Source organism: Haliotis rufescens, unplaced genomic scaffold, assembly GCF_023055435.1.
Source record: "Haliotis rufescens isolate VD_foot unplaced genomic scaffold, xgHalRufe1.0.p SCAF_1, whole genome shotgun sequence".
Classification (NCBI taxonomy): domain Eukaryota; kingdom Metazoa; phylum Mollusca; class Gastropoda; order Lepetellida; family Haliotidae; genus Haliotis; species Haliotis rufescens.
In genome coordinates this window covers 87,529,933-87,548,388 of record NW_025963779.1, presented here as the reverse complement: position 1 = coordinate 87,548,388, position 18,456 = coordinate 87,529,933, and the positions used below count along the sequence as shown (strand labels likewise).

General features: G+C 38.6%; 1 protein-coding gene across 2 annotated transcripts; it reads left to right on the top strand.

Annotated features, from left to right (window-relative positions):
* The first annotated feature begins 317 nt into the window (after nt 1-317).
* On the top strand, nt 318-17,895 carry LOC124147072 (receptor expression-enhancing protein 5-like). 2 transcript variants are annotated; one of them, XM_046517674.2, is made up of 6 exons: nt 318-501; nt 6,488-6,581; nt 9,350-9,488; nt 10,596-10,740; nt 13,023-13,055; nt 15,733-17,895. In XM_046517674.2, the coding sequence occupies exons 1-6, from the start codon at nt 366-368 to the stop codon at nt 15,804-15,806; spliced, it is 621 nt and encodes a 206-aa protein (XP_046373630.1). In that variant the 5' UTR covers nt 318-365; the 3' UTR covers nt 15,807-17,895. The 2 variants fall into 2 exon arrangements, with proteins under 2 accessions (XP_046373630.1, XP_046373631.1); XM_046517675.1 differs by lacking the exon at nt 13,023-13,055.
* The last annotated feature ends 561 nt before the right edge of the window (nt 17,896-18,456 follow it).

Here is an 18,456-nt window from a genome sequence, read left to right as displayed (position 1 = left end):
GCAAATAAACTATGTAATCTTTCAAGTAAAAGATATACTACTATAATGTATCAAGCATATCTGGCCAGTCCATTTACCAGGTTGAGACAGATCTATCTCTTTAATTGCTGTGAATGTACATATCACTGTTGTTTATGTTTGGAGAACAAGTCGTGTCAGTTTTCACAACAGACAGCTGTCGTAATCACTGGTGCGTCACACGCAAGTTAAGCAATATTAAATGGCAACCCAGTCTTTGTTAGAAAAACACCGCGGAAATATCCATTTAAAACGCGCGCGCACCTGTTGTCGTCATTCTTTGATAGCAGCGCCACCTGACCTCACCCTGACAGTTTAGCGGAAGTGCGGACTTCACTGAAACCGAAATGGCGGCTGTTAAGCAGAACGTTGAGACGTGGAAAGCCAGACTCGACAAGATTCTCCACGAGAAGAATGGCTTCACGGACCTTTTGGAGAAGATTGAAACGAAGACGGGCGTCCGGCGACTTTACGTCGCTCTAGGTGTGTCTGTAGTTCGTTATTAAAGGCCAGTTATTGACAATGGTGGAAACACATCCCCCTCGAAACTACACCCTTCTCGCTCTTCCAACGATAATAATTTGTTGAAGTGTTCCATATTTGCACGCTATAATTACTTTGGGAACATGCATGTGATGCTGCTGCGTATTTTGTAGTTGTGTGTGACAGTAGCGTGGTTTAGCTGGCAAGATGATTTGCACGAGACGGAAATTAAAACTGCAACTTTGCACACAGCTGTTGATTGGATCACCGGTTGATGAAAGCACTGATCACATGAAAGCTCCTTCCAAAAATGGTCATGCAAAGACCTGACCCAATGCTGGCTCATAATTCTTAATATGCAATTTTTGTTTAATATGCCAAAGGTTAAGGATCAATGCAATGATATTATATTTTCAGTGACTCGTTTTTTGCGCGTCCCACATTTAACATGTTGTTGACCATGTTGACATTGAGAGTAAGTACTCCCAGCTGACACAAACATCTGAAAAAAAGCTGCATAAAATATTTTGTGGAATGTTCTAGAGGTATTTTTGTAGAAGTTTTGTTCATGTGAATTTGTGTGGTTCCAGAAATGTTTAAGAATCTTGTATAATTTTCTTTAAGCAATGGTCGTGATGTTTTTTGCAAAACATTTTATTCACAAATTGTTATGGTTTGAGAAATGTTTTGGAAACATGTTTTAAACAATTGGACATGTTGGCTGTAATGTTTTCATATTATTTTCATACCAAACCAGGGTGTAGAGTAAGCCCAGTTGGTGTTTCTTCTGCCAATGTTTAAAAAAACAAAAACACCAACTAACAGTTAATGAGATTACGTGACTATCGCAAATGACAAAGTTTTGTTTCATGCACACGACTTGTAATGCAGTCAGTCCATATTTCTACTAATCACGGTGGCCCGTAACAATCAAGCCTTGATTAGGCGACCTGCGATTGATATCAAAAGCTAAACTCGCAATATGGGGTACAATTACACCAAATCATCAGCCATTTAATCGCCCCTAATATCAAACATTGATAATCAGGACCTATTCTAACCAAAAATGTAAACAGAGATGCATTTATTAAACAGGCATTGTAGCTAGCTACAAATAACAGAACAGCATCAGCGATAGAAACTAACATTTTTAGTCCTCTAGTCTTTTAATGATAACATAAGCAAACCCTTAAAAAATTCTGCTAGTCCTCGTTAAAACTTTTGGGCAGTTGGGCAAGGACTAGGCCAATTTCTATCATTGCAGTACATACAACAAAGCAGTATGAAGCGACTAATTGGTAGTCAGTATTTCAACCATTCATTTTTTTATCACAATTTTGTTCTCTCATTGTCAACAAGTTGCAATGAACCAAGTGTCATATGAACACGATGAACTTTATTTGATCGTACCTTTATTAAACACAACTAAATAAAGTTATTAAAAGTTATAAAATATTCTGTATGTCACTTGTTGCTATTGCACAGCAAAATGAATCCAGCACATGTGATCATATCACAGCTCATTTACTGAACAGTGTAATTTGTAGTGTTGTTTCATTCAAACTGGTTTGGTGGGAAACAAGTCCAGGTATTTATCATAATATAATAGAGATATTATGTGCCATAACACACTGCACTATCATGCATGTGAAGGTGGCATGACCTCATGTTCTCACTCTTGCACCCCTAAACTTGTCCATTGCCCATGTTGCCACTGGCATTTATTGCTGCAGCAGCCTATGATGTTGAGGGCACTGAGTGATAATGAACATTCTGTTGCATGTAATAATGCATAGATGGACAGGTCACACTTCACTGAAAGCAACAGCTGGTGTTTCATGGGAACATGCTGGTGAAGTCATCAGAGACTAATGTGACTATTGTTTCTCCTCACTGTCAGTTGAGTCATTGTTTGCAGTTCACACTTGAAATTTAGTGTTGAATAAACAGTTGTAGGTCTGGAGTTACTTCACATTTATAATTGTGTGCCTGTGTTTATGCTTGTCGTAAAAGAGGCGACTAACAGGATCAGGTGGTCAGGCTCGTTGACTTGGTTGATACATGTCATATCTCAATTGTGTGGATTGATGCTCATGTCAATCACTGGATTGTCTGGTCCAGACTTGATTATTTACAGACCACCATCATGTAGCTGGAATGTTGCTGAGTGCGGCGTTAAGCAACAAACAAACAAACAAACAAATCTACAATTGGCAAGATCATTATTCCCTACTTACAGAAATGTAATATTCTAATGTTTGATGATAAAACATTGAAATTGTTAGACTTGGCAATGTTTGTATTTCATGCAATACAATAAGGAAACATTAATGTTCGAGTGTAATTCAAAGACTGCATGTTGGCTGCACTGACCTCAAGCTGTATTCAAGGCCTACATTATCCTTTAACAGATATAGATGAACATAAACATCATTATTCCATGTGTAGTTTGAAAATAATGTGGGTGGCATATTTACGGCATTGGACTTCAGGAACAGGGTTACAGGTGTTTTTGAGAAAGTGTTATGTAAAATTCATTAGAATTGTTCAAACACACACTTGATAGTTCAGTCAGTTATTGAGATTTTAACCGTGTATGTCAGGCATCACCCCAGGCTCTATCAGGTCGTGTATGCAGAGTATATCGGTGCATTGATTTGGGGTGCTTTTAGTCATCATGATGATCATGTGGCTGGATGCAGCTGCTGCTGCTAGATTCAGCCATTACCAGGATACAGGAACTATTGATGCTATCCTGCAGCCTGTATGTTTATCATGTAGCAGCTGGTGGCATTATCAGTAATCTTGCCAGTGTTAGAAACCAGCACTAGTCCTGTAGTCCTTGCCCTACTGCCCACTAGTTAAGACATCACGAGGACTAGTGGAAATTCACCCTTTTTAATGGTTTCAATGTGTCTTATCATTATAAGGACTAGTGGACAAGGTTGCAGTCTACGACAGGTACCATCCTGGTCACTATTTTCTGACTTTTCATTTATGATATTGGCGTCATGGAAGTTATATTGTCTTCATAATACAGATGTCATTACTCTGTGTTCATGTTCATTTCTGTGGACTAGGCGTTTTTTTTTGTGTTTTTTTTCGCTGACTGTAACCATGGTAACACTATCAGCGTCAATTTGGTTCCTTTTCAAACTTTGACTGTGCCATCCAAATTTTTGTTTTTTAATTGGCAAGGATGAATAATTATTTGGAAATGTTTAGTTGATTAGTTTCCGATCAAAATGTGTTGAAATCTTGAAAATGTCTTAATGGCATTTGTCTCTAGCAATATCGCTAGTTTACCGGGTAGGTACTCTTTATAGCGACACTGTGTTTGGATACTACATGTATGTGTACAGCTGTTGAACAATGAAGGATACAATGGACAGTGTCATATTGGTATGTCATGTACCAGCCAACAACATAATGCTCGTCAGTATTACTCTTGGAAAATTGCAATCAGCTGTACAAACGTGTTCTCCCAATCTACTGATGTTTACGTTAAAACATACCCAATAATATGACAGAAAAAAAGTTTGATGAAATGATAAGGGAAAAAAATAACTAATTATTATTTTGACGAAAAATATATTCTGATATGGGGTTATTTTAATTGCAGGTTTTACTTTGTGACAATGACAACCATAGCCTGAGTTACGCAGTAGCACTCTTGTGTATATTATCGGGTACCTTTTTGCATGGGACAATTTGACAAATCACCGTTAAGGTTTTGTGCGATCTAGTTATTTCCATCGCAGAAACAATATGTTGACATTAAATCGTCAAACTACAACAAATATTACGTTTAACGAGTCAAAGTATGTCAGTTATGATATGCATCCTTATTCTGTCAACTAAGGTTCATTTCAAGGTGTCAATAGTGGTAATATGATCGTGGTTGCTGTAAATAACAGTGAGTTGGTACAGCGGACTTATTGAACGGAAGTTGTAAGTACCGAATGGAAGCCAAAATTAATGTAAATATTGCTAAATGAAAGTTTGATAAAATTTATTAAATACATTACGTAGATTACAAGCATGAGTCCAGATATACAATTAAACACTTTTTATTACAGATGGCGTAACTTGCGTAATTTAATACAGACCTGTTGATATTCTATTTCCGATGACAGATTATGACGAGACATAGTTTTAGGTTAGGGGTCCAGCTTATCTACCGCATATAACATTTTGAAACTGATTTCAAGGACAAGTTAATACCTCGACTTATCTATTAGATCAGCTGTTCAAATTTGGTAATGGTCGAAAGGAATTTCCCATCTAAAGCTGATAAGGTCACCAAAAAATGAAGGTGTCCAGATGCCATTAGCAAAATCCCTGCATCTGTAACATCCTGGATGCTGACATTATGAATATTTATGTGATGTGACAAGACATCTACAGGTGCTTCGAACAGAGTGAGTGGCTGGCATCCTGTTGTGTCCACATGACGTTCACCACGTTGACACAGTGTTGTTCAGCATTATGTTAGTGGCTGGTCCAAAGTCCATCCTAGTTTTGTTACTGGGATACCTAGCTGGGCATTGTGATGCAGTCCAGTCATGTGGACATGGGGTGTGTCGCAACAACATGGGTAGCATGTTTGTAATATGAGTGACTGATCAGTGATTAACTTTGAAGTTTGTTCTGTCAGCATGAGCGCCGTCTTTTTGACTGTGTGGAAAGATGTATCAAATCAAAATCAATCACTCTATCATGTTGCTATGGAGGTGTAATAAATTTGTAATTAATGAAAATAATAATCTTGATGTATGAGTTATTGCTGTATTTTAATATTACAGTTAGGCTTGTCCTTGTTTAGAAATGAAATATCTTGTAGGTTTTTGTTGTTTAACCTGGCATTCACCAATATGGCAGCTGTGTGATGGTGGTCTGTAAATAATCGAGTTGGGACAGATAAACTGGGGCGTCGGGTAGCCTAGTGGTTAAAGCGTTCACTCGTCACGCCGAAGACCTGGGTTTGATTCCTGACATGGGTACAATGTGTGAAGCCCATTTCTGGTGTCCCCCGTCGTGATATTGCTGGAATATTGCTAAAAGCGGCGTAAAATCAAACTCACTCACTCACAGATAAACCAGTGATTGACATCATGAACATTAATCCCCACAATTGAGTTACAATGACACAGAGCTACAGATAAGTTGCATATTTGTGTAATACAACCCACCAAAATATTCAATCAAAACCCAATCACTTTCAATTAACTTGCTTACAGAAGTGCAGGCATTAAATGAAAAACTCAAATGTATAAAAAACAGCATGAATAAAAACCCAGTGAAGCTTTTTCAGCATGCCTACAACTGAATCAATTTCCGAAACACAATTACAAGCTAATTTTTTTTCCGAGTCAAGCATATATTTAGAACTGTTATATACCTCAAAAACATTATTTCATTAATTTGAAATATCAAAATGTTTACTCATTTTGGGAAAACCCCAATAGAGTGATGAATAGATGAGTAAAAAAATATTGGTTTCTCAATGAAAAAGGTAATAACCCGATTGAAATAAGACCACTTCAAGTAAAAACTCAATTACTCAACAAGTTATCTGGAGCTCTGAATGACGTGTAATAAACCAAGTTACTAAGACCAACCACTTGATCCATTAGTCACCTCTAGCAACAGGCATAGGTGGCAGGGGACCGTTCTACCTAGACTCCCCAAAGGTTGATATACCTAACCTTGTATCATTAAACTTGAGTAATATGTACCGTACAAACCACTAGGGTGTTGAATATTCCCTATATCACACAGGTTATTGATGCAGGATATGAATAGGGCTCAGGTTGCTGATGCTGTATCTGTCTCTCCAGTAGAACCAGACCAGCTGTGAACCAAGGCCGTGTCCTAAGAATTAGCTGTGAACATTGAACCATCCTTGTTGCTGTGATGATGGTTTAAGATGTAACCTGTATATATATATATGTAGTAATGATTGAGTGTATGTTTGTTGTTGCAGGCGTCGTTGCCTTGGTTGCCCTGTATCTGATGGTGGGATACGGGGCCCAGTTCCTGTGCAACTTCATTGGATTTCTCTACCCAGCTTACGCCTCGTAAGTCTTGTCGTGAGTCAGATGTGTGCAGCAATCTGCTACAATGATTAAATAGATTACAGATACATTTCTTCACCGATGTTTTTGAAGCTGATATTGTTTTTTATCAAGATGCGTAAGTTAATAAGAATCCATACAAAGTAATGATATCATACTTTCGTCATACAACATAAAGCATTGTTGTTGTAATGAAGACTTCATAGTTTAATATGTTTATGTTTGTTTGTTGTTTAAAGTTTCACTCAGCAATATTTAAGCTATATGCAGCGGTCGGAAAATAATCTAGTCTGGACCAAACAATCCAGTGATTGACATCCTGGGCATTGATCTACGCCATTAGGATATGATGACATGCATCAACCAAGTCAGCGAGCCTGACCACCCGATCACGTTTGTCGCCTCTTATGTAATGTTTAATGACATCAAGACAGTTCTGACAACATAGTCTCACATTGCTGACACCTTGTTCCTCCATTTTAAAGACACAACTTCTTTTCCACATGGAACATCAGCGCATGGTCATTCTGTCAATCAACCAACATTATTGACCGAGTCCAAAGTGTTACAGAACCAGACATTTTTTGTGAATACAATATATATGCGCTTGGCGCAGTCGGCTTGGTTTAACATTGAAAAGCATTGCTAATTTAAATTGTTAAATTGTGTCAAATTTTCCTGGTCCATATCTTGGTACATACCAAGGTGTAACTAATTGATATTTTTCAGTTGTATTCAGAAAACTATATGGTATTAAGCAATGGCAGCATTGTTGACTTCAATATGCTCAGTTTGATTATGATATGACCAAAAGCATTTTCTTTGCTTCTTTTTGTCCACATTCTGCTAGCCGTGAGAAACAAGGTATACCTATATCCATGAAGTTTTACCTGGTACTGTGTCCGGATGAATTAGGGGTGAACTGGGGGTGAAATGATACATCGGTGTACCGATACATCGCAAGTTTTCATGCGACGATGAGTTCGATATAAGACGATACACTTGCTAAACTAAAATATTTACTCATTTAATGACCCCAAATGTTTTTGTCAGTCAAATACTGCAAAATGTGTTGTAATTAGTGTTTCAAGTTCAGTACTAAAAATAGCCACTACGAACATGTGTCTATAACTAGCCTTTCCCTTTGAACCTGCTTTGAAATATTTACAGTCAAGACGTTTCCACGAGGTTTGACTAAAATATGCGTATCACGATACCTATGGTATTGTGACCTTCATGTGTCATTCTCCCCTACGGTGAACTGATGAATGGGAAACCCAATAACCACCAGAACTCTTCCCTTAGTCTTATGTTCATACAACACATAATTTATCACTTACTCAATGTATTCATATATTTATACTGTATATTGATAACTCATTTGTAGCTGAGTTGGCAAATACATGACAATGAAGAAAGCAATTGCACTCTGGAATTCAATGATTAATTTGTACGTCACAATGTACTGCAGGGTATAAGCCTCTGAACACCTGCAATGTGCACCTGTTAAAGTGTACGGTATATGACCGCAGATAAGCCGACCCTGTAGATAAGCTGAGGTATTACCGTATTCGACGTAATAAGCGCCCAGGGTGCTCTCAAAATTAGAAATAGGGGGCTCTTATTAGAATATTATTTTGGTGAAAAAAAACAGAGTTGAAAGATAAATTTTGTGGTTTATGCTGACAGCCTGAAGTGTTTATGTACGACAGATATATTTTTCCAGAATTTAATTGCCCATAATTAAGGGTGCATATAACACACGAGTGCGTATTATACGCGAATAAATAAGTCTTGTGTACATTGATCAACCGGAAGGGGTGCTAATTTGGATTGTTCAGTAGCCAATATATTAGCAAATGTCGCCGTGGGAGCTTATTAGAGCGGGGCGCTTATTATGTCGAATACGGTAACTTGACTCTTGAAATATGTAAGAACATGATATGACCCGTAGATAAGCCTGACCAGGGAGTGAAAGACAACACACCGTGAAGTCGGCCTGGAAGACTATCTGTACTTGCAGATAAGATAATATAAGATGACAAACATTGTAATTATATGGAAAAAGTCATTATAATTTCTAATAAAGATTAAAAGTAATCTATGAACATGTACACGTATTTAACCGACCTGTGAAGATCCAGGGTAGAATATGTCTTCAGCAACCCATGCTTGCTGTAAAAGGCGACTATGCTCCTTGTAAGAGGCGACCAACAGGTTTGTGTGGTCTGGCTCGTTGACTTGGTTGATGCATGTCATTGTATACCAATTGCGTGGATTGATGCTCATGATCATAATCACTGGATTGTCTGGTCAAGACTCTATTGTTTACAGACCGCTGTCATATAGTTGGAATAGTGCTGAGTGCAGCCTTATGCAACAAACAAATCTATTATTGATAATGTCATTATTCCCTACTTAGAGAAATGTAATATACTACTGTCTGTTGATAAAATGGAGCGGTCGGGTAGCCTAGTGGTTAAAACATTCGCTCGTAATGCCGAAGACCCGGTTTCGATTCCTCACATGGGTACAGTGTGTGAAGCCCATTTCTGGTGTCCCCCTCTGTGATATTGTTGGAATATTGCTAAAAGCAGCTTAAAACCATACTCAGTCACTGTTGATAAAACATAAAAATTGTTAGACATGGCAATGTTTGTTTTTCATGCAATGCTGTCATATAGCTGGTATATTGCTGAGTGCAGCGTTCAACAACAACAAACTTACTTCACTGTGCAGTAGTAGTAATGTGTGAATGTGTGTGACTGCAGGATCAAGGCAATCGAGAGTCGTGAGAAGGACGATGACACCAAGTGGCTGACCTACTGGGTGGTGTACAGTGTCTTCAGTCTCGTGGAGTTTTTCGCTGACATCTTCCTCTTCTGGATCCCGTTCTACTGGCTGCTGAAGGTAAGAGTCCACGTCAAGTGTAGTGGAGAATGTATCGCATCCATTGGGTATCGAGCATTATAGATTGGGGGTAAGTGCGAAGCAACATATTGCAGCTCACCTGAACCGAGATGATGGTGTTGCACAGACTGATGACCGTGTATCTGTTCGTGGATGATACCAGCATCTTGAAACACAAAACGGATTAAATATAAAAGATGGGTCCTGTTCCATAGAGCAATCATAGCGCAAAGGTGACTGTAACTTGCATACTTTTTACCATGTTGTGCTATGTTGATTGCAGCTCCTGTACTTTACCATAGACTACCGATCATGTTGTGCTATGTTGATTGCAGCTCCTGTACTTTACCATAGACTACCGATCATGTTGTGCTATGTTGATTGCAGCTCCTGTACTTTACCATTGACTACCGATCATGTTGTGCTATGTTGATTGCAGCTCCTGTACTTTACCATTGACTACCGATCATGTTGTGCTATGTTGATTGCAGCTCCTGTACTTTACCATAGACTACCGATCATGTTGTGCTATGTTGATTGCAGCTCCTGTACTTTACCATAGACTACCGATCATGTTGTGCTATGTTGATTGCAGCTCCTGTACTTTACCATTGACTACCGATCATGTTGTGCTATGTTGATTGCAGCTCCTGTACTTTACCATTGACTACCGATCATGTTGTGCTATGTTGATTGCAGCTCCTGTACTTTACCATTGACTACCGATCATGTTGTGCTATGTTGATTGCAGCTCCTGTACTTTACCATAGACTACCGATCATGTTGTGCTATGTTGATTGCAGCTCCTGTACTTTACCATTGACTACCGATCATGTTGTGCTATGTTGATTGCAGCTCCTGTACTTTACCATTGACTACCGATCATGTTGTGCTATGTTGATTGCAGCTCCTGTACTTTACCATAGACTACCGATCATGTTGTGCTATGTTGATTGCAGCTCCTGTACTTTACCATAGACTACCGATCATGTTGTGCTATGTTGATTGCAGCTCCTGTACTTTACCATAGACTACCGATCTATTCGGCTGGATTGTCTTATTCCTGATGTTATGATGATGTGGCGATGGTATTGGCTGTTGTTTCAGTGCATCTTCTTGGTCTGGTGCTTCATCCCGACTCAGAGCAATGGCTCCACCATGCTGTACTACAAGTTCATCCGACCATTCATCCTGCGCCACCAGGACAGGATAGATACAGCTCTTGCCGAAGCCAAGGACACACTCAACGAAGGTGGGTAGGACATCTTGGCCTGCTGCTGCTGCTTTGTCCTCCATGTTGTATTCTCTATCCATGTATAGTTATGTAGACATGTTCTTCTTACCTCTTTGTGATTATTTCTGATAAATAATTTCAGTATTTCTTTTACTTGAGATTTTCTTTTCCTGAATAGATATTTAGATTCAACAATAAAGGGATAAAAATGTCTGGTAGTTTGGTAAGATAGAAGAAAAGCAGCTTTTGATTGGCTCTGCCAAACGGACATGTAAATCCTAAGAATGAATCTGGTTTCGACTTGTGGAGTGTGCAGTTAGAGAGGATGGAGCCTTACACATCTTTTGTCAGCCAAAATGTTGTCCACTTCCCTGAAGCAATCTGTCTTCTTATAGGTTTCTTTTCGGGCCAGTGAAATGTCCTTTTTAATAGTTTGTGTACAGTCAACATTATTTGGGCGATCACTGAATAACACAAGTCCCTATCCCTGCTTGTTCCCCTGCTCTTGAACCTGCTCTTGAACCTGCTCTGAAATATTATAAGTCAAGAAGTTTCAACGCGATTTGACATAAATATGGATAACGTGAAAGGTATCGCATCGTGACCTATGTATAGCGATATGTATCATAATGTGACCTATGTATAGTGATACGTATCATATCGTACCCCTAGTACTTATATCTGACGTATGTCAGTGTAGATGATGTACTACGTGCATTGTGTGCATGCACTCACACTTGTGTGAGATGACTTGTATCATGTTACGCATGTGTTCCAACCATGTGTTCTTATGCATGTAGTGTGCAAGTTCTCAATGAAGACACTACACCTTATGACAACGAGAGAACATTCCCATATCTGCATCTCTTATCAATATGACAACCATCATGAGCATTCGGATCGTGCTGAGGACGCAGATCTATCATGGTATTCAGCCTCATGTCTTCAGAAATGTTGGTACACATTCCTGTGTAGGAATTAATCTTGATGAAAGCTAGGCTTATTACGTGCATTCAGATCATCAGAAATTGACTTAATATTTCACAGCTTTATGTATGTGACTTGATATTATTGATGCAATGTTCAAATTTAATGTAAAAATTATAGAAAGTGAATTCCCAAATTTGAACAAAAACTGTATTTCCCTAATGTTCCCACGAGTCACGGATCCTTGACACACCCCTGGTGGGCAGCAGGTTCCTGCTGTGGGACGAACAGGGAAAGTTGAAGGACAGATTGTGGATGTGTCGAGTCTGCATGTCTGTTCCTGCGAGACAGGGTCCAGATAGTATTTTGAGCAACTGAATATTTATTCACATATAATTCACTTTGGGAGAGATAGGTTTCTTTGGGTATTCACTATCTTTTTGCTCCCTTGGGGCCAATATTCTGAGTATTTTTAAACCAATAAGTGAACCTTTTCTAAACTTAGTTCTTCTTATGACATGCCAAGTCGGTCACATATTTCATGAGTTACCACCACGATACATGTTTAAGTTACTGTAAGTGAGACGAAGCACTCTTTTGCATCATTCACTGAAGTAGAGTTCATGAATATATGATGCCTGTAATAGAATAGTAGATAAAGATCTTTAGAAAAAACATACAGATATATACTACCTGAAACGTCTTCCATATATATGACCTGTAGATAAGTCGAATTTTGAGGTTTCAGTTTCATCAAACTGCTTTTCTGTTGGTAAAGAAAACTACATCATATGTATCGGAGGGACAATTGTTTTCTCTCAAATAAATGTACACATTATTGAATGAAATTTTGAAGAAAATTATATAGAGACTACAAAAGTTCAGATATACACGATATACAATGATATACCACATAGTGTAACAACAGGATTAACTTCCGTAATTCACTACAGATTTTTGGTAGGTGGTCCGGCGTATGTACAGCACATAACATTTGTATACAAATTTCAAGGACCAAGTTAATACCTCAGTTTAACTATGAGGTTGGCTTATCTGCGGTCATATGGGTAATTACTCACTATCGTTATTTTAAAAAAATATATCTTTTTATGTGTTTGTGTTTGCAAGCAACTCAAAATTAATTGGGTTATAAGGATTTATTGTGGGTATTTCACGCAAATGCTCAATCCATCTGGAACTTCGACGACAGTATAAGTAATGATAGTATTCCCAGGAATGAGACTGTAGGATCTTCTACCTGCTGTGTGTGATGCTGCCCTGACAATAGGATGAGTGGCTTGTCCTGGCTGTAATAGGACTAAAGCTTGAGGTTGACGGTGTCGCATTAACATCACTTATTTCATTAACAATAGTGTTTGGACTTGCCAAAGAGTCTGCTAAGAAAGGTAAGTTGCCTCACCACCCCTTGGCATTCCGTCCCAGATGGTGTGGGGTCCAAACTGGTGGCAGGATCAGGTACCCCCCTCGCCTCCACCCCCAACCCCATATCTTGTGTTCTCAGTCATGATCACTCTCTCCCACACTATGTCTATATCCATGTGGTTTTACAGTCTCTAGATTTGGCTACAAGAAAATTAACTAACGTAAGTGGATTTCATTTGGGGCACTTTGATTCTGTCACAAGTTATTAGTTGAGGTTACACTTTTGGTTAACTAATAATTGTTTCTAAAGACTTAGTCAGCTTATATTATTTTAATATTTCCTTGAAAATAATTGCCATAGCAATAGATGAACAGCTGATGAAATAGTGACATATTAACATGATTAATCGAATTGACAGTTTTTCACCTTTCATTGTTTTTTTAAATTTAGTTTCCAGTGTCATGTTGGTCGTTTAATTTTGGGATTACAATAAATTTTTCAAATAACTCTATATAAATGTACTTTTGTAGTTGTGAGGAACCACATGTAACAAGGGATGTTCATGTTGGATGCAGTGACAGTGCAGACTCCCCCCCTGGGGGTTGGGGGATGGGGGATGGGGGGGTCACTACAGCAGCATGTTCCTTGCTGTCGTCTTTCTTTTACATGACATACTGTCTTGCTTAGCTGGGTAACCTAGTGAATTCACTCATTGCACAGACGATTCGCTACACACCATCTGTGAAGCCATTGGTGGTGTTCCTCACAGGCGCTGGAATAAACTTGACTTTGACTGCGGAACTGTCTTGCTTGTGTGCCTTGTACGCAGCAGTGAGACTAGGGGTTACCATGGCGACACCTGGCAGTGGTAGTGCACTTCATGCATGTTTAGGAGCTCATGGAATACAGTTCACTTAATAACAGTACAATATCTTTAAGACATTAGGATAGATGATTAAACCCATCTGTCTTTAGTAAATGTATTTTGCTCAGAATGCGGATTGTTACTGAGGTTTCTGCATGAAATTGGAAGTTTGTTTCAGGAGAATTTTGTTTTTGTGATGTTAAAGGATTTTTTAATTTTTCACAAGCTTGCTGTGTTTCACTCGTTTGTTTGCACACTTTTGCTTTTTCTCTTTTTCTTACTTATTTTTTTCTTTCTTCATTGTAAAGAGTAACTTAACCTAAAAAATTGCATTAATATGTAAAGTAATTTGTTCATGCTGTCCCAAAATGAAATGGTGTATATATGTAGAGACAGCTATTTTTTCTTCTTTGTCGGACTTGTCATCTTTACTGGTAAACACAGAAGACATGACGAGACGCATTGTGACCCCTATGAATATTAGGTGGACCAGTCCAATATTTGCAGGGGTGAAGCAGTGCTGTGCAGTATCTTGCATATGGCTGCCAGCTGTGTATATAGTTCACATGCCCTACATGAATTCTACCTGTGAAAATGGTGGAATTGTCCCTAGAGTGGCCCCCACTTTTCACAATGCATCTCAGCATCTTTGACACATGTGAACCACTAGTATGGTAACATTTTAAATTGTTTGAAAGGCCATTACCTAGCATGAAATCAAATGTCTACCCACTCAGGCTAAGTCAGGTCATACCAGCATATTCTTTAGGATATCCTGAAGGTGGCTTCACTGAACAATTTTCTTTTGTTTATGTTTACAAACATGAGTTTGTTTGTGTGAATATTGCAAAAATAGTTTGCAAACAGGATTTTTTTACATTTGACAAACTGTTGGTGAGAAATAAAATCAGTCTTTATTTTCGCTAGTATTTGGCCAGCATTTTAGTGTTTTCAAACAAAATTTAGCTGTGTTAATGGTTGTCAAACATTTTCTGGTCACATATAACCAATCAGAAACTGTAGATATCACATGATTTTACCTACATCTGCTACAAAATGGCGTCAGCATTTAAGAAAAGTGAAAAGTAACAACACCTATTTGCCATCATTTTGAGTCTTTTGGCAAACATCTGTTGCCTGTTTAAGGCCAATCATGTACAATATACACCATTAGACAGTACTGAAAAAGTCTATGATAGAGAATGCAGCAACTTCATCATGCTTCCTGAGTTTACACAACATGTTTTGTAACCAATCCCCTGGTCTCAAATACACACAAAGTTACCAGATTCGTGTAAATCTCGTAGCTGATCACCAAGTCTCAGATAGACACAGAGATCCGTGAAGATCTGGGGTAGAAGAGGTCTTCAGCAACCCAGTCTTACGAGGCAACTATTCTTGTCGTAAGTGGCGACTTACAGGATCAGGTGGTCATACTTGGTTGATGCATGTCATCATATCCCAATTGCGTGGATGCTCATGATGTCAATTACTGGATTGTCTGGTCCAGGCTCGACTATTTACATACGTCTGTCATACAGCAGGAATATTACGGAGTGCAGCGTTAAACAACAAACAAACACATACGCACAAAGTAACCTGATTCGTGTAATTCTAGTAACTGTTCCCAAAGTCTAACACAAAGACACACACACACACACAAAAACCTATTATTGTGGAATAGATAGAAAGAATTCTTATTGCTGTGTGAATTGAGCACTGGTTGTCAAGTTCTTTTATTTCAGTTTTCCATGAATCAAGTGAATGAATTGTAAGCCTTGTGCCTCCAGTGTTGTGTTGTGTATTTAATCCTCTCTCTCTCTCTGTCTTCCAGCAAAGGACGTGGCTGAAGATGCGTTGCAGGATGAAGCTGTCCGCCGTGTGGTGGACTCAGCAAAGCTGGATTAAGTATCCACCATGACTAACACACCCAACTCCGTGTCGGGAAAGTCCTGCTGCTGCCGCCGTCGCTGCCGCTGCCGCCATGTTAGTTGTACCCACAGTTCCGGACCAACATGTCTTTGTTTGCTCAACACTCAGTTCTGGTTTCCTTATTGGGCAGAACCTGCTGTATTGATATGTAAAGTATTTGTACAAAATTGCTCTTTGTATTTGACTGTTTTTGAAATTGCAAATTTGGAAGTGAAAATGAAGTGGTGTAGATATATGAATATTTCCCTAATCATGTTAATTAAATAATATGTTCAAGCTGATGTTTTTGAAAATGTTCTGGTAAATTTGAAGAAAGTGGTAGAGTTAGCGGTGAATAAGAGTTAGACATTGAGGATGTTGAATAGCTGGTAGGGATGTTGGTTGTGCTAGCCGCAGCACTGGTTGGTTGAGGATTTCGTAGGGTTGGCAGTGTAGTAACCTTATTTTCAGTTTCAGTGGTACAATGCCTTCATGTTGATGTTGGTATTATTTCGTTGCAAGAAAGTCAATTCTATACATTTCATATTTTCAAGACATTTTTATGTTTTTGTGAGGTTGTTACGTAACATTGGTAAAATTATACTTCAAATAAATTCCTCCAAGTTGATTTTGCAAACCCATTGCTTGTCGACTCTAATTCAGTATTTTCTGGGTTTTATTGGCAGTTCTTGTGAAGGTATATTTCTATTTATTTTTTGTTGAACCAGATTTATTATTTTGGAACATTTACCAGTCATATCTTATCCATATTTAAGATTGCATGCATAATTTGAACATTATGACAAATAATGAAGCTGCTTTGTTTAAAACCTTCCTGCATTGTAATTTTTATCAACATTTGAAGTTACATTGATATGCATGACATTTGTAGTCATTTGTAGTAGCTGTAGTCGAATATTTGTCAGGGATGTTTGTGCAATTGCTGTCTACTCGCTGCAATGTTAGGTAACCGTGGTAACAGCACAATTGTGTGTGTAGTGTGATAATTTGCATATCCTGATTAACATTTTAGAATGAATTTGCCATGATGTGGAATATCAACAGGATTTCTGGTAGAAGTGATGTGTAATTGTTCATATCTTCGATTAAGTGATATTGTCAGTAAGAGATAATGATATTCATACAGAAGTTTTATTGAGTGTTTCAATTAAGAAACAGATATTAGCTATTGTACTCTTGGAAAATGATTAAGTTGAAAACGATTTTGGGGAAATGATTATGAGATGTAGTCAAAGGATCCGAACTTTACAAGATACTACTCTCTGTAAGACATAGAAGAGCAGGGTTAGAAGTAACTGTTTTCTCTTGTGCGCAACAGATTGCAATCTACCTATTAATAGTCCTCAAGGAAGTGTCACTCGTCCTTTCTGAATGGAACTGTCTCGGACAAGCGGAATTGTTAATTTCAAACCCTGAATAGTACAAGTGTATTGTAATGTGAGAAAGCTTTCCCCAATGTCATTGTTTGCATTGGTAATGTTTTAGTAGGGCAGTGTTGATTATGGACTGTTATTTATTGTGCATGTTGGATTTGTATAACCATTCATTGTGTACATGATGCTTTCCCTCCATTGCTGGGATCAACTCCTTGTTATCGGCGTTGTTTATACTCCTGCACAGTCTATTCTTATACTGTTATGTAGGTAGAACGTGTACCGGAATAACTCGTACTAACGTGTAGGGACTTCTGTCATTATGTTGATTCGTAAAAGAAAATTCTACTTCAAAAGAATTATTGTTAAAATTTCTTATAGGATACAATACATTTATTGTAAATTAAAATAATTGCTAGAGTAATTGCATCCTAACATTTGAACAAGCTGAATCATAATCATTATACTGTATTTATATATTTTCACGATTTACTTTCTTAAGTTGTACAATTTCTGTCCTGTGTGCCGCCTCCTCCATGGCCGAGTGGCGCCCTCTGCTGCCTCGGGTCGGTGTTGCATAGAAAGTCTGTAAATACTAACATCGTCATTGGTCTGTATGGATGTTTTTTCATCATGTTTTGGAAAAAAGGGCTGTAATAGAATTTTGATCTTCCGAATAAATTTTGATCTGAGACTGTAGTTTGTTTTATTTTTGGCACACGTTTTGGTGATACTGCTGCCAGTTCACAACCTCAGAGTGCTTTGTCATTGGGTAAAAGATTGATATTTATCAAGATCTGAGAGCATATAAAATATTCTTGATCGCCAAATCCCACAAGAATCCCAAAGCAGGGGTGATACCCGGTGAGAAGAGTTACATCCCCTGGCAGCCAGGTTATGCTTGACGAGGGTTATAATTCTTGGTCTCTCAGATCTGAGCACTGTACCTGTGCTCATGGGTTTCATCAAGGCATACCTGTGTCGCATCCCTCCCACATTTGGGGGCACGGGTGGCCCAGTCGTCCAAGGCGCCGCGATTTGCTGTGCAGAGTTGCGTCCCTTGGGCACGCCAGAAACATATGATTGTGGGTTCGAATCCCGGTTCGCCCCGATTATGTTTCTAGGTTTGTCAGCACCATACCCGTGCTCTTGGGTTTCACCGTAGTGGTAAACGTCGGAGACCTGCATCACTTCGGGCTTTCCTCCCACATTAAGCTGACACGCCGTGATATAACTGGAATACTGTTAAAAGT

Coding starts and splice junctions, on each gene's coding strand:
- LOC124147072 (XM_046517674.2), top strand. CDS start 366: ATGGCGGCTGTTAAGCAGAACGTTGAGACGTGGAAAGCCAGACTCGAC. Junction 502..6,487: donor GCGACTTTACGTCGCTCTAG/GTGTGTCTGTAG, acceptor TTGTTGTTGCAG/GCGTCGTTGCCTTGGTTGCC. Junction 9,489..10,595: donor CGTTCTACTGGCTGCTGAAG/GTAAGAGTCCAC, acceptor CTGTTGTTTCAG/TGCATCTTCTTGGTCTGGTG.